The sequence below is a fragment of the Syngnathoides biaculeatus genome, chromosome 6, assembly GCF_019802595.1.
Source record: "Syngnathoides biaculeatus isolate LvHL_M chromosome 6, ASM1980259v1, whole genome shotgun sequence".
In the NCBI taxonomy this organism is placed as follows: domain Eukaryota; kingdom Metazoa; phylum Chordata; class Actinopteri; order Syngnathiformes; family Syngnathidae; genus Syngnathoides; species Syngnathoides biaculeatus.
Window position 1 is genome coordinate 14877584 of NC_084645.1, and position 17685 is coordinate 14895268.

General features: G+C 40.8%; 1 protein-coding gene across 1 annotated transcript; it reads right to left on the reverse strand.

The window, feature by feature from the left end:
- Nucleotides 1–432: 432 nt before the first annotated feature.
- tmem86a (transmembrane protein 86A) lies at nucleotides 433–16138 on the reverse strand. Its single transcript, XM_061821451.1, has 3 exons — nucleotides 16004–16138; nucleotides 8685–8949; nucleotides 433–6694 (listed from the first exon to the last, which is right to left on the reverse strand). Exons 1-3 carry the CDS (start codon nucleotides 16022–16024, stop codon nucleotides 6267–6269), a joined length of 714 nt encoding a protein of 237 aa, XP_061677435.1. The 5' UTR covers nucleotides 16025–16138; the 3' UTR covers nucleotides 433–6266.
- Between the last annotated feature and the right edge of the window lie 1547 nt (nucleotides 16139–17685).

Consider the following 17685-nt stretch of genomic DNA (forward strand, 5'->3'; position numbering starts at 1 on the left):
GAATGGAGCTCGTTGATGGCACAAGTTTGGCAGTGAATGAATGACACGCATTTAGAAAAAGCTGGCCAGTTTGTGCGTATTGAAAAAGTGAGGGAAAAAAAGACGGATGAAAGAAGCTAGGTGGAAAATGAGAAAGCGGAAGCTTCATTCATGGGCAGCGCAGCAGTCTGGGGGGGCCTTCCACAGGCTTTTCCACCTTTGCCACACAACAAAATGTAGCAATTGCTAAATTACAGTGTGTGCAGTTTTTTTCCCCCGACCGTAACCGCACAAAAAGCTATGTATTTGTCAAGCCTTTTAACGTGCTGAGGGTGCTGTATGAATAAAGTTATGATTGTTAAACATTTGTAAATATTAGTGGGCATTTGGATTGTGGTACTCTGCCACTGGCACAATAGGAAACAGATAGAAACATTCTTTGTTGAAGTTGCATTGCGATTGCATTTATTTCTCCAATACATATTCACATTCATAGCAGTTTCACTACAGCAAAGAAACTATTTTGTCTACTCTTGAAAGAAATCATAAATCACAAGTGAAAACCAAGAACAAAAAGGGAAATATACAGTATCATAGCATAGAAATACCGGGACACGTTTTTTTCCAAGTTAAATTATACATGGCCATGTGAAGGGAAAAAAGCATGCTTTTTTGTACTATCATTTCAGAATTTTAAAAAATTGACAAATTTGAAATGCCTTCAGAACAATAAATGCTGTAAACTAAAAATCATACTTACACAAACTCTTTATTGTGCTTCATCAATCATGTTTAAAATAATCTTCTCATCGCAACACTACATGGGTTACATCGTACAATAGCAGCATATAAAAGATTTCGTTTAAGAGTTGAATGAGAATGATTGCATTGTTTTTACACCAAGCTGGCCAAGTTTTGAGTTAGTGAATTTTTAAAAGAACGTTCTAAAATGATTCTAGTTCTAGCAAAACCACTACTACATTTAAACATCGGATATGCATTAATTGCCAAACTTTACTATGTATTTGTCAAAATGTAAACAAAATAAAAAATATCTTCTTAACGCATCTTTTTTCTTTCATCTCCAGATAAAAGTATTCAACAAACAAACTTGGCCAGGGTCCACAGTTGTTTTAACCGTATGTTTTACTTTCATAAGGACATTGTACGTTTGTCAGGGTTAAAATGAAACATACACACACACGCACACACACACACACCACACACACACACACACACACACACAAGCTCTGAACTTCATCAATGTTGTGGATTCATTTCAACCTATGTTGTCATGCGCATTTGAGAGATACAAATTTATGTTCTAAACGTCAAGAGACATAAAAGACAAGAGAGCAAGTAAGGAGAGTAACAGCAAAGTGCAAGTGAAAATCTGGACCCCTGAACAAAACTAGCTTCTGGTTCTGGATCATTACAATTGCTGTGGAGAACCCAAACGGTAACCTACAGCTCTCACAGGTTCTTTTTTTTTTTTTTCCTTGCACAAAGCTGAGAACAACAGGACTGTTGACAGGCTGATGGGCAGAGTGTATTTCAGCCTATTTAAATCCAGCAACATTCTCAGTCAAGACCAACTTCCTTCCCAATTAGACACAAGCAGCGCAGCCAGAGGAAATTGCCTGAATGGCTTGAGTTGGGTGATTGTGTTAAAGTCCAATACAAACAGCAGTTTGATCGGAACGACAATTTGCAGCTTCACAATTCAGATCACAGAATAACATTTTCAGCATGCACGACTTTCTAGAGTGTGGGTTGCCTCACAAAAATAACTATACAAATAGTTTATCTTGTCTTATCTGTTGTAGCCAAGAGTACAGAAGGATAATAATCCTCCTGCGTTTGTTTTTTTGGTTGGGTTTTTTTTTTGGTAGAGGCCAAAAGGGCTGTTTACATAAATTGCCCACATATGACTAAGACCGCTTGACTCAGGCTTCATATTCCCGATATAGTTCGACATGACGCTCAAGACAAAACAAAGAGACAAATGCTTAGATGAGGAAGACTATGCCACAATGTTTGGTGGACACATTCAAAAGACATGTGGAACCGACTGACAAAGCAAATATACTGACAGCCATGCTGACATGTGAAAAACAGATTGAGGAACTATCCGGCCAAACGACAGTCACTAATATAGTCTTCACTTATTTCCACTACTAAATGGAAAATAGGCTAAGTCATCACTATGCTCCGTCTGCGTATTCGTTCTGGTGGAATGGAAACACAACAGCATATGCGTGTGTGTGTGAAGATTCCTTGACCGTATGTGGGTGAACTAACTCCACGGGTTATTGACCAAGCAGAAACCCCTAATCCGGGTTGGATTCTTTCCCATCCTGGTTTGTTTGGTATGCTGCAGTATGTATCAATTTGCTATCAAAATAACTAAACATGACCTTTTAATAAGACCTGCAGATAACTGCAAGCGTATGTAAGGTGCAGTCATTCTCCTTTCTTTAAACAACAAACAATCATTGGTATTAATCATAACCTATGCATTACAAGGACAAATTTCCAAACATTAAAATAATGTAGAACCTCTAGAGTACAAAGCCCCTAGAGGGATACAAGTTGTAATTGTACCCAAATATATGATGATTTACTTTACTTCAGATTTGAAATCACCATCATACACAATGTCATGTGAAACATCAGCGTGACATGAGGCCCAAGTTCTTTTGTTTTTCTACTTTTGATTTGGGTTTTTGCCTCCATAAATTATGTTAGGGGAAGAAAATACATTGGGTATAAAAAGTTCGCACACCCTTGTTAATATGTCACGTATTTGTGATTTGAAAAAGAAGTAAAAGACAAATCATTTGGGGAAAAAAACTCCACTATCAATGTAACCTAAGAAAACGTACAACTCAATAGAAACTAGAGAAAGTAAAACCAAGCCAATGAGATTATGTTGTTCCAAAGTGTGCGCATCCTCTTGTAACTCAGATTATGTCTGTGTTCAGAATTAACCTTCAAACCTTTATCACCTTGAAACTCATGCTAAATGGAAGTCAGCACACACCTCCCACCATTTAAAGTGTCTGTGATTATTTGATCCTGGTACAAAAAAATTCCAAGTCATTAACTATACCATGAAAAACAGTGAAGGCAGTCATCATCGAGTGGAGAAAATATGGCATAAGAATGACATTCCCAAGAACTGGATGTACTGTACCTCCAAAATGAATGAAAAAAGGAGAAGAAAACTGCTCAAGGAGGCCGACAGCAAGAAGGAAGGAACTGGAGGAATTTCTAGCAAGTATGTGGAAACAATCTCCTGTGTTCTTCATACAGCATGTCTGGGCTATGAGTTAGGGCAGCAAGATGGAAACCTTGTTACAAAACAAAACGGAATCTACCAAACACACCTGGGAAGTGTTTTGACCTGATGCAACCAAGGGTGAACTTTTTGGCCAGAATTCCAAAGGGTATGTTTAGCACCAACATAACACTTTTCATCATCAAAAGAACATAATTCCTATTGTGAGTTATGGTAATTACTGTCAGTATCATGCTTTAGGACTATAGTTTATTTATTTATAGATGGAACGGGGGCTACGTCAGGTTAGAGAGAGTTCCCAATTTTAGTCAATGTCAACACAAAACCTTCAGGCTTCTGTTCGAAAGCGGAAGAGGAACTTCATCTTTCAGCATGTCAATGACCCAAAGATTCCATTCAAACTGGCTCAAAGAAGAAGATTAAGGTTTTAAAATGACCCAGCCAGATTCCAGACCTGAATTTGAGGAAACTGAAAATCTGTGAGGTGACCTGAAGTGGACTGTGCACAGGAGATGCTCTCAAAATCGAACAGATTTGGAGCGGCCTTGTAAAGAACAGTGGGCGAATATTTCCACACCAAGAATTACCACTCTGATAAGACTCCTACTCAGAAGACTGAGTACTGTAAAAAAAAAAAAACAAAGGTACTTGTACCAAAGTATTTGTGCAGATTTATACAAGCAGGTTGCTCCTTCATTTTTTTTTCAATTGAGTTCTACAGGTTATACTGTAGATCAGAAGGCTAAAAAAGCTCTGAAATGACTTATCCTGGTCTTTTTTTTTCTACATCACCAACACCTTAAATTTCAACAGGCAGGTGGAAACCTTTGATATCTATTGTGCATGACACGTTATGGCGGCACAGAGAGATCAAACTCCAGTGTCCCCTCTTGTCAAAGGCAAGTGTTTTGTTCTAAGTGTTTTTTTCTTTGTCATTTATATATCACCTGGGACAGGCTGCAGTTTTTATTCCCGTTAAGAATTTTTATGCCAGAGGCGTGTCTGTGACGGGGATCAACTTTGCATTCTGTCTTCATCGTTTGAGGTTTCACATCTTAATCATGACCATGTATTTCTTTTCTTGACAATTTTTACTGTGGGATTTTTGTGAACGACCGGGGTCCTTGAACGGATTGTGTTTGGGAAAGAGGTTCCACAGTAGTCACAGATTAGGTTGATTTGTGTGTGGGGGTTGTGTAAAACATTAAAGGGGGTCACCACTTGAGCGTGTTTAAGTGCATTGAGAGAACATATGAATCTACAGTATGTTATCCAGTGGTGTAATGGTGAATCTGTTCTGTGACGGGCATCAGCATTTTTGGCCTTATGCCAGTTCAAGTGTACAGAGAGTAGATTTTCACTCTGTGTGTCTTTGTGCACGTCTGCATGTGGACAGCTGAAGAAAGCTGCAATGTTCTAATACACTTGACGAGTCAGTCTACCAGCCAAAAAATTGTGCGGGAATGAAGATTAAGTAGATGTCAGAGTACACCACAAATCTCTGCCAAGGCTGAACTGTTAACAAAGAAAAAGGAACAAGTAAACCATGCAAGAATTTCTAAGACCATCAGTTTGTTAGTTGTTAGGCTACTTCCTGGTGCAGACGGATGACATAAGACATTAGGAAATGGCAGGCGATGCTGTTGGGATTTTTTTTCTATCCTGAGGGATTTTAAAAAATGTATATTCTACCTTGGCCTTAGTTTTGTGAAATAGGTTTTGTCATTGTTTTCATTTGTACCTACAAGTATTCAGAAAAAAAAATGTTCCTTGCATTACAAGACAGTTGCCAAAAACATAGACCTACACACATTTCACTAACAAAACACTTGCATTTCAGTCAACGTAAAATAATACCAGGCCATGTAAAATAACTTTTCTGCAATGCCAACATTTCCAACGTTTTAACTCATCTACTCATGCCTTTTTTCATATTGATCTAAGGAGGGCTGAAGTGAATCTGAGATGAAATTGGACTGCACCCTACACAGATCATCAGTTACTTCTAATGACAATGAAATTCATACACGAGTGACCAACGACCTTTACCTGCCCAACATAGTAACGGCACACAATAGGGATTGCGTTAAGGACCAGGATCCTACTCCAATGAGACTGGGTGTGTTGCTGAGGTTGTTGAAAACCAGATCAAACAAGAGCATCATGAGTATTCGTGAGTGGAATGGAAGAGTTTGTAGCTAAATACAATTGCTCATCACACTTTTTTTTTAAATAGCACCCTCAATACAGGGGAAGACAGAATAAGATAAGGTGTAGAGGCAAATATGAGTAAGTACTATAAGTCACTAAGAAATCCCTTTTCAGAGACAACTACAGCTACACCTCAAATGTTAAATTGAAGGCAACTGTACTTCTTGTTATTTGGCTAAGGCATCCAGTTGCCTTAGATTCAACTTTCGGGGATCATTGTGACATGATTGGATGAGAATCACACTGACGTGACACACACATTATCTCAGACATTAAAAAAAAAAAAAAAAATTCACAAACATTAATTTGCATTCATGGACCGAGTTAGAGTGATTTTTAAGTGTCTTGAGTTAGGAGATGACATATTGCTAAGGAACCTGTGAAATATAGGACTAGGAAAAACATAAATCCAGACCCCCATACCCCTAAGATATTCCTTAATGATGTTCTCCTTAAACCAAAATAAATCAACTAATACTTTGTTAGGTAGATTAGCAATACTGTGCGCATATCCACGGTCATCAAGTAGAAGGAGGCATTCCATTCAGGGATCAAAAGAGGCAGGCAGCACTGCTGTCGGGAGAGGCTGAAGACAATAAAACCACAGCGTCATAGTAAGGAAGAAGTGTGAGACTATCGTACGAGACTGTGGTGGTCCAGTCACCATGTCCAAAATGGAGATGGGGGCAGAGGCTTTGAGATGTGGTAGTGAAATGTGTCCATGACCACCTGGGGAGCAGCTACCACCTTGTTGTCACAGAGACAGAGAGGCTCCTCATATCCTCTTCCGCAAAACCTCCACATCCTGGCATTCCACAGCTGACAGAGCGATCAACATCTGGGCAGCGTAGTAGGTTGCCATGATGATAGCTCGCGAGTGGGGCACAGGGAAACAGAACTTGTTGACGGCTATAGTGAGGTCAGATACCATGAACAGCACAGCGCCCAGGCAGGCTGACAGCTTGGTCCAGGTCCATAGATCATTGGCTAGCTGCAGGCCCGCAATGGCCCTCCAGCCCATGAAACCAATCAGGGCAATGTAGACAGCCACCAGGTAAGTAAAGGGGCCTGACAGGTAAGGGTAAAGCAGGATGTAGCTCACACTGGACACAGCAGTAATCACCAGGCCTGCGCGCCCATTGATGGGCTTCATTCCAAAGGCAGATGAGTAGAGTATGTGAGTAATGGCAAACATCAGAAGACCTGTGGGAAAAGGGAAACATCAGTTTCATTGTAAGCCTACAAAATACTTCCATGTAAAAAAAATTAATTAATTAAAATAATCTGCTTAAGACCAGCCATCAAAGTATGTGACTTGATGGGGTCTCAGTCACTGTGATTTGACGGCCCCATATGCAGTCGAGCACGAAAAATCATGTGCGTAAAATTTGTTACGAGGAGAAATACAGTACATAGATATTGACATCGCTTATTTTGTGCTCTTGACATTAATTTACGTGTTTATTTTATAAACGTTGGTAACAAAACAAGCCTGAGCCTAAACAATCAGTATTCCCCCGGAAACAGGAAGTGCAAGTTAACCGTACTGAGCATGTTGAGAAGTTATGCCAAAAGCACATGTTCCAAGCTCTTTCACATACTCCAGGCGCATTTATGGCGAAAGTCCTCCACATCATGAGCCATGTCAAAGGAAATTCAGTTACACTGAAAACATTTCTGGGATATAACACAGGTAATGTTTCAGTATCTAAGGCGCGTTCTAGCAAGCCAGCCTTCCTTTTACGGCAGTTGCGGCGATGCATGCGTGCACCCCCACCACCCCGCTGATCAATAGCGAGAGGCTGACAGCTTGAAAAGTAGATCTTGGGGAGAAAAATCTGGCCACCCCTGAGTTACACTGAAAACATTTCTGGGATATAACACAGGTAATGTTTCAGTATGTAATTATACTAAGTATGAGATTGTGATTTACTTTGACTTGCTCTAGGTTCTAATGTTAGACTAGTCTGGCCATATATCTAAATGCGAACGGTCATTTTCTCCCGTGGTATCGCGTTATCTTGAAGTTGAAAATGTTTCCCCTTTATGTGCTTTAGGATGATACAGATCATCTACTGCTATCTTTCATCAATGGATTGACAATAGATACCGCCATAAATTACTCTAGATTATAACAATACACCACGATTGGCAACAGCGATGTTTGTTACAATGTATCGTTGGTTTGTTGCCACTAACACCGATTACGTTGAACTTAATTTTCAACATTTTCAAAACATTCCAAGAATAGACCTTTTGTGTTTATTTCTTGACAGGCAAGTGCGTTTAACTTTTCTTCAGATAAAGTTGGTCAGATGAAAAATTTTTCAAATGTGAGTGACAGGGGTGTACATACAGTAAAAGTGAAATTGAATGCATAACACATTCTTTATAGTTTGGGACAGAGCAGCTGAAGCAATACTCTGGGCCAGGTCAGTAACAATTACTGCAGTGTGCTGAAATAACCAACACAAGAAAATGTGAAGTTTAAAAAAACTTTGATCACAGTTGTATCGCATGACTCCTCCTTGTGATTCCCTTCAAGGCAGCCCTCCGGTCATAATCGGTAGTGGTGAATCCACACCTCTGCCCCCCATTCATGATTAGCTTCACTCAGTCGGAAGCTAATCGGCTACCAGGGGTAGAGAAGACAGAGTGTCCCAGTTAGACGGTAATCATCAATAGGGTGAGGGGAAAAAAATAGCTGGGGGTATGTACATCATCCATTTTCAACACAGTTTATTCTCTTCAAAGTCATTTAGTGCTCTTCAGTTTCCAATGTTTGCTTTCAAAGACAAGTTACAATTATCTCTTGACCAAGCAACAGTACTTAGTGTTTTGGCACAATACCAATGAAAGTGTACTAAAGGGCACTGCTCTGTTTGCTTTCACAACAAAAGAAATTTCAAAGAAAACGCACTGCTAGGTGAAAATGTGTGTGTCCTCCCCTCCATGGCAAAAAGGGTACAGGTAAAATGCTAAGCTGTCAAAATACCCTTTCGTGTACTTCCCCAGTGACAAGCCAATTGTATGTATGTATAATGACTCAAGTAACTCAATAATTTCTGTGAAAGTTGAATTTAATTTCATTGCTTTCCAAGATAAAACTGAAGTACCTTTGGAAGTAAATTGTCCTTTTAGGAGTGAAATTCATTCCCATCTTTGCGACTCAGCATGTAGCATTTATTCTCACCATGGACGAAGTAGCCTTGCTCCTGCCAAATGAGGAACGCGTCGCCCAGAGCAGAAAAGATGAGGCCAGCTAGGATCTTGCGGGCACTGGAGTGAGCCCCCAAGAAGCTGAAGCCATGAGCCAGCAGAAAGACCCAGAGGCAGAAGATGGGCAAACATTTGATAAGTGCACTAAACCAGGATGGACTTGAGGTTGGCAACCAAAGGACGAAGTAAACACAGGTTGCCTTGAAGAACGGCACCAGCTTGGGGCCTTCACTCTTGACCTGAAAACAGATTAAATATGTACATCATCATTCTAGCTTTGATGCAATACTCTTCTGTCTCTGCTATTATTTATTTATGCCCATTAAAGAACACAGGAAGCTACTTCTATCCAGCGAGTAGTTCAAAGTAGAGTACTTCTCATTATGTGTATGAGTGGTTTGTGTTAGGACACAAAAAACCTTTCCACTTCGTGCTCTGTGGTCAGACGTGCACATGATTAAGTACTAAACTGAAACAAGAACCATAAAATAACAGTATATGAACATATATGGTACATCTGTGGAGTTGTAGGACTCCTTACAAGCTTTTCGCTTCATCTTGTTTGACAAACCAGATATCTTGTTTTTCTTCCCTCCTCCTCTTCTACACTTGAGACGTGTGTCCTTGAATATTTCTATGTAAACACTCTTGCTTGTTTCTGTTCAATTGCATGGGGCTCAAGCACATTGTATTATACACCAAAAAAACAAAGCCGTTTCCTAACACCTCTAGATCTGACATGAGAGTCAAACATCCCGAGGCAGAAAGCGATGGGTGGTCGGCGCCGATAAAGGTTTTTGATTTCAGTGTGAAAATGGAGAAGGATGCGTGAGGGAGAAGGGGGGGTCTCTCAAGAGCAGAAAATAAATGGCTTGTACAAAAGGATGTTCCAAGACTAGTGACTTGATGTCCATCCATCCATTTTCTGCACTCCAAAACCATTCAGTGGGACCATTTTGTGACAAAGCAAAAGTTACATAAAAGAATAAGTGGGGCAGAAGAGAGGAAACAGGAGTATGCATGGAGAAGGGACACTCTGAAGGAGGAGCGACTGGATTTAGCAATGGTCAAGTGACGTGGAGGAGGGTTGAGAAACAATAACCCCGTTCACAAAGGGCATTTCTTTCGCGAGTATGGGTTATCGCTTATCCTCACTTGAGTCACTAGTACGCCAGAGTCTATCCCAGCTAATGGCAGGCAGGAGGCGGCTTACACGCTGAACTGGTTGCTAGCCAATCGCAGGGCACATATAAACAAACAAGCACTCGCACTCATGCCTATGGGGCAATTTAGAGTCTTCATTTTACCTACCCTTGATGTTGTTGGGATGTGGGAGGAAAACAGAGTACTTAGAGAAAACCCACACAGGGGGACAACATGCAAACTCCAAAGAAAGGGAGCTGGGATTTGAACCCATGCTCTCCAAGTTGGTAGGGCGATTTGCTTACCAGCCACAGAAAATCGGGTCAAACCACCAGTGGTCCTGTTCCATTAATAGTCATATATCCATGCTATACCATTTCCGTTTGAGACAAGAGTATATATATTTTTTTCAAATTGGCTGATAAAGCGTTTTGGTGGAGGAAAGGGAGCTATTGAGTTTTTGAAGGACAGGAATAATATGGCCATTGGAGCTGGAGTGAGTGAAGTGTGGTGCAAAATTTTTTTTTATGTAGTTTGTAAAGGACTTTCACTGATGAACTGTAGAGAATACTGTTGGCGTAATCAGGCCAAGAGGTGATGAAAATGCGAATGATGTGACGCTGAGTGATGAAGGAAGACGAGCTATGTTTTTTAGGAGAGAAAAAAACATTTTCTGATTATGTGCTTTATGTGGTGGTCGAAAGAGAGGTTGGTGTCAAGAATTATGTTAAGATGTGTGTTGAGATAGACAAGATGGACTTACTGATGATGAGGTGGACATTGTGGTTTTCTTTGTGAGGGATTTGGGGCCGATGACGATGATATCTGATTTATCCCAGTTGATTTTGAGAAATACGGTATGCATCCATGAATTCATTTCAGTGAGGCAGTTGATCAGGGTGGAGTGGGTTGCTGTGGTGAGTTATCTGGTAAAGATATATAGCTGGACGTCATCCGCATAGCAGTGGATGCGGAAGTCATGGTGGCGTATGATGTTATCAAAGAGGAGAAGAATAAGGATGGAGAGGAGGGGACCAAGGGCCAAATCCTGCACCCTGAACTCGTAAACAGTCAATCACAGGGCTCATAAACAAATATCCACACCCACTGACAATCACACCTAGGGGCAATTTAGTCTCCAATTAATGCATGTTTTAGGGATGTGGGAGGAAAACAGAGTGCACGGAGAAAATCCACAGGGGCACGAAAAGAGCATCCTCCAAACTCCACACAGGCGTGGGCCGGGATTTGAACCAGTCATCCACCATGCCGCCTAACATTTACCTAACTATAAAGATACACATCAAGAAATTTTTGGAAGAAAATGATAATCCTGTTGTCCTTTGCGCTCGTCTACTGTGTATAATCATCATCATTTCTTTTCTCCTTCTTCTCCTCATCAGCTCAGCTTCTTCCGCTCCCTCGTCCACAGCACTGTTTTCGAATTCTAGCACAACAATTACAACAATTTTTGAAAATCAAAATTAAATCAAAAGTTGAAGACGTCACAAACGGAGCTGTTTCCAGGCATCTAAAAACTAATTCTTCCAGTATTTTCCACAAGCGGTGAATGTTTACCATGTACCGAGATAAATAGAGAATTAGGCAGATCCAGGTATGCTCACAACATTTTACATAGCCTGGCAGAATTTGTGAACATTTAAAGGACGATGGAGCAGAGCCCGTTTGATTTGCTTTCTTTTTTTCTGTTTGGTTTAATGATTGTGCTCTTCTGCCACGCTTTATAATGTAGTTTAATTAGAATTCAATTAAAAATAAAATGAATGTGTTTTACCTGATCACACATGTTTTCTTTAAAGAATGGTACACATACTATTTGAACACCCTGCTATATTGCAAGTTCTACCATTTACAAATCATGGAGGGGTCTGAAATTTTCATTGTAGGTGCATGCCCACTGTGAGAGAGAGCCAGAAATCACAGTGTATGATTTTTTTAATGATTTATTTGTCCGGTACAGCTGCAAATAATTATTTGAACACCTGAGAAAACCAATGTTAATATTTGGTACAGTAGCCTTTGTTTGTAATTACAGAGGTCAAACGTTTCCTGTAGTTGTTCACCAGGTTTGCACACACTGAAGGAGGGATTTTGGCCCACTCCTCTACACAGATGTTCTCTGGATCAGACAGGTTTCTGGGCTGTCGCTGAGAAACAGAGTTTAAGCTTCCTCCAAAGATTTTGTATTGGGTTTAGGTCTGGAGACTGGCTAGGCCACGCCAGAATCTTGAGATGCTTCTTATGGAGCCACTCCTTGGTTTTCCTGGCTGTGTGCTTCGGGTCATTGTCATGTTGAAAGACCCAGCCACGACTCATCTTCAATGGTCTGACTTTGAGGTTATTCCTCAAAATCTCACAATACATGCCCGCGGTCATCCTCTTTTTAATACACTGCGGTCGTCCTGTCCTATGTGCAGAAAAACACCCCAAAGCATGATGCTACCACCCCCATGCTTCACAGTAGGGATGGTGTTCTTGGGATGGAACTCATCATTCGTCTTCCACCAAACACAGTTCGTGGAATTATGACCAAAAAGTTCCGTTTTGGTCTCAAGACGGGCCTTGACGTGTGCTGGCTTAAGCAGGGGAACCTTTTGTGCCATGCAGGATTTCAAACCATGACGTTTTAGTGTATTACCAACAGTCACCTTGGAAACACTGCTCCCAGTTTTTTTCAGGGCATTGACCAAGTCCTGTCATGTAGTCATGGGCTGATTCCTCACCTTTCTAAGGAGAGCCCACAAGGTGATATCTTGCATGGGGCTCCACTCCGATTAAGATTTACCGTCATGTTTAGCTTCTTCCATTTTCTAATGATTGCTCCAAAAGTGGACCTTTTTTCACCAAGCTGCTTGGCAATTTCTCCGTAGCCCTTTCCACCCGGGTGGAGTTCTACAATGTTGTTTGTGGTGTCTTTGGACAGCTCTTTGGTCTTGGCCATGTTACAAGTTTGAGTCTTACTGATTGTATATTCTATTGTTTGTGTTGAGCAAACCTACAAAATCTACTTAATTGAGACAGCGCTGCAACGACAACAAAAAGGCTCTATGCCTTGTCGTCACAAACTTTGAGAAGACCGACAGTCGTGCACAAGATAGCGGAAATTCTTCAAACCAAATCATCACTCCATCATTAATTGCACAAATGGGTCAAGTGCATTCAGTCTTTTTTTTATTACAGCTAAGGTATATTGCCATTTATTGATCCGCCCCTCTCTCAGTGAAGTTAAAACTGACAACTTCCAATTGAAATTTCGTTTAAAACCGCAGCAGACTCCACTCAGGCTGAGTGAACCATCAACGGTGTCTGCAGGAATACTAATAAAAAATCACTTTATGTGGCATGAAATGACAACTGAACTTGGGAAGCCAATTAAATACTGATAGCACATTGCCCTGACCATTTCTTTTCAATCAAATAGTTGTACATTTAGCCAGTATTTTATTGTTTACTTAACAAAAACTTGTCTTTGGATGAATAAGAAACGGCAAATGTTTTCGCTATATAAACGTTTATCTATGAACCACAAAGATCTGTTTCAAAAAACAAAATAATAAACAGAAATATAGTAGAGACAATACATACTTCATACACATTGCAGTGAAATGTATCACGCTACATTGGACTCGAGTAATTCAAAGTTCGAGTTTCTGCTTAGTCCTAACCATAAAACACAACCATGAGTAAGACATCCATTATTTACTCTGACTCACATTACTCAAGTGTTAGAAACATGATACAGAGAAACATTAAACCATCTGTAAATGCCTGGATGAATAGAGATGTGTAACATAAAGATGGTCTTGGCACATGAGTCACATTATGAAATCATTCCCATGTTCCATCACATGACATTGTTTCCTGATACAATGTGTTAGCTAAAGGGTACAAATATTGGTGTTTGCAACCAAATGAATTTTAAATGCTGTTTTGTAAAAGAGCGAGAAAGAGAACAATATGAGAGTGGTTCATTATGGCGAAGGCTTGTGCAAATAAAAATATAATTGGAAGCCAGACCATGAGCTTTGTTAAGTAGGCCAATGTGGGAAAGATTTCATGGAATAGGCGTCACAATATGGCTTAACTGTCAGGTGGCACAAAGCACTGATCAAGCGGCAGTATTTTTAATTTTCTATCAGAGGTGAGCCATGTCTGCCATCCTGAACATTTACAAACATTGACCTACATTTACCACCTAAATTCAGTTTTTTCCCCATAAAACTGTATTAAGTTATTCAAAAAAGTTGATTCTCTTCATCTATTTTGCCTTCACTGCTTACAGTAATAGTATGTGTACGTTTCTTGTATTTAGCAGATTTCAACCTCCATCTGCCGCTACGGGGGCTAGGGGGCTCATCCTCACAAGGCCAATGAGCTGGTCCTCAATGTTGCCAGCACTTCTCTTTTTCTTTCTTTCTTAAAGTGAGGACGCTTAGTCTGGCATGTGTGCCCTGTTATAAAATGCTTCAATCCACCGTTCAGCCATTGCTGGCTCAGCAGTTAAGACAAGACATGATGCCCCTTGACCCCAAATTGAGGCATGTATATTTATTCCCACAACATGCATTTAAAAGTGTCGATGGTCAATGAGTCCTGCAATTCACATTAGTTCTAACAGCTAGCTGGCTGGCATCTTGTTCGATGCATTAGCCGCCCATCCCACTTTGGTTGTCATCCCGAGATGGCCATTTGAATCATTTTTACACTCACAATTTAGTTATAAAAAGCATTACTCCTGACACCACAGTTACAGCTACTGGCAAGAGTATGGCATGACTATACAGTATTCCATTTCTACAAGACATAAAGTCAAATCGATAATGTGATATTCTACTGTAACTAAAACTAAGGTTTTTCTTTTTTACCATTAAATTGTAAAATAAAGCTATCTTTTTGTATCAATTCTTCATTACATTTCTGTTTGATCGGCAAGAAAGAGTTGTTTCTTGTCTATATCCAATCTTGTGTTAGTCAGACTATGGACGAATTTATTTCTTGTGTTTTGGGGGAAATGGTGAAGGTAACAAACTTCCTTGCATACTACACAATGGCAATATTTGTTTAAAGTAAGAGTTTTCATGAATGGTGCTTTGTAAATAAAATGGATCTAAGACACAGAACGTAGTTATAATTATATTGCCAATTCTTGTAAGCTGTTTCGACATAAAGCTATGTCCTTAGGTGAACTTCACCGGCCGCCTCGATTTCAGACAGCGCATGCCTCTACTTTCCATCTCATTGTAATCCAGGGGCCAAGGCTGGGTCTAAATTAATTTAACAAATTCACACTGCTCGGGCAGCATCGCCGTTGCTATGGGAACAAGTCTGCCTGGCATGCATTCCTTCACACAGTCAGCCCTCACAGTAATCACAGGCTTCACATGAGGGCTTACTTGCAAGAGGCCAAGTTACAACACATCATCCATCCTTCATTTCGCCTGCAAAGGAACTATAACCTTTCTTAGCAGCTCAGGGGCAAGTTGAATTATTTATGTTGAGGACACAATTATCATTTAGTAAAAGTGACCACCTTCTCTCATTGCCACATTGATCAAAACGTGATGACATTGGAAGAATACGGTAAACAACACAATACCAAATACAGCTGATGAATAACACCTGAAAGAAAGCTGGACTGCCTATGGCGCATGCGTCATTGGAAGCGCAGGAAAGAAAAACACACACACAAAGGTCGTCACATGACATTTCCCTTTAGTCCGTGGCGGCCTTTAGGAATTGGTGGAAATGTCTCGATTGTGCACTTGCTGTTGGGACTTGCTAAATAGCGTTTGACGCTGCTGTCGTACATAATTCGGAAACTACGAGATGGACAATGTAGCAGATGTGTTGGAAGAACGTCACTGCGACGTTCAATTGCTCATTCCGCTGTCCCCAAGGAGATTACGTTACAGCTTCCATAGTATCCGCGTATGACATGGCATGACAAGTAACGGCGCGAGAACACGTCGATTTGACCGGTGGCGCGACGTTCTATCCGACAGCAACGCAACACTTCGATACGCGCGTTCATAAGTATGCAGCGATTTATGGGAAGATTGTGCTAATCAAACTAGCAGCCACTATTAGTAGCGATAGTTCTGTCGCGGCCGGTTCAGACGTTATACTCACCACAGTCACAGGGGAAACCATGATGATCACGTTAGTAAAGACGAATTAGGTAAGTTGATTTGGGTTAGATCCTCTTGTTTATGTTCTTCGATGAGAGAGATCCCGATTGTTTTTGTCCTCTCTCCAGTGGGCGGGCAGACATCATGTAGGAGGTGAGCGGCTTGTCTCTGTTGACCAATAGGAATGCCTAATAGGCGGGGTAAATGGGAGTAACGCCTACATGGGAGGGGTCAGTCTCGTGTTTACATCTGGGAGCAGATGGCCTTTTATTTACATCTGACATAGAACGTCTGCATCTTGCTGGTAACATTCGTCTGCGCTGTCGTTACATTCGGCTTGTAAACGTCATTTGGGAATCAAAGTGCTACTGCTGAATTTGTCTGTAAAAAAAAAAATAGCAAGTCTCACTTCTTTGCATATATGTTAGTATCGATTTATGACCATGCAAGGTTCTGTTAACACACATCCACACTTAAAGAGAACTCATGCCAAATATATTCATTCACCTGTCTCGACTCATGTGATTGTAAACGTTATCCCAGTCTATATCCATATGGTTTAATATTATGTTATTCTACCCTCTGCGGTTATAACAGCTTCAACTCTAATGGGAAAGCTTTCAGAATCACCTTTAATGGCCAAGTGTGTAAAAACAAGAAATATTTCTCCGGCGGTCGGTGCTGCCCTGGTACGACATTCAGAGCAAAGAACAAGAACAACATAGCAACAGGAACAAAAACGAGACATTTCTGTTTATAGGAACTATTCCTGATAAGATGTGCAAGATGTAAAATCGATATAGATAAGTGTGTTAACAATGTCAGTCATGCAAAGGAAGCAGTTTGAAGTAACAAATCGTGCGGTCTACAATATGTGTGTCTGTATATATATATATATATATATACATACATACATTTTCTTAGCCGGTTATCCTCACGAGGGTCTCGGGAGAGCTGGAGCCTATCCCAGCTGTCAACAGGTAGGCGGCAGGGTACACCCTGAACTGGTTGCCAGCCAATTGCAGGGCGCATAGAGACAAACAGTCGCACTCACAATCACACCTAGGGGCAATTTAGAGTGTTCAATTAATGTTGCATGTTTTTGGGATGTGGGAGGAAACCAGAGTGACCGGAGAAAACCCACGCAGGCACGGGGAGAACATGCAAACTCCACACAGGGAGGACTGGGATTGAACCCGTGTGTGTGTGTGTGTGTGTGTGTGTGTGTGTGTGTATATATAGATATATGATGTTTAAATGCGAGTAATATAATAATACCACTAGGGGGCTCCCTAATCACATACCTAGGCCAAGGACATCCATGCACCTATTTATTTATTCATTTATTTATTTATTTATTTATTTATTTGGGTGCGTGTGTGTGCGTGTGTGCGCGTGTGTGCGCGTGTGTGCGTGTGCATAGCTAATGTTCATTCAAACTCAAACCATCTTTGTTTAATTAATTAAAGGGTTAATTAAATCCAATTGCAAGCGAACTGGTGTCATGGTGGATCAGCTGTAAAGTATTGGCTTCACAGTTCTGAGGACTGGGGTTCAAATCCTGACCCTGCCTATGTGGGGTTTGCACGCTCTCCCCGTCCCTATGTGGGTTTTCGCTGGGCACTCTGGTTTCCTCCCACATCCCCAAAACACGCAAGATTAATTGGATACTCTAACTTGCCC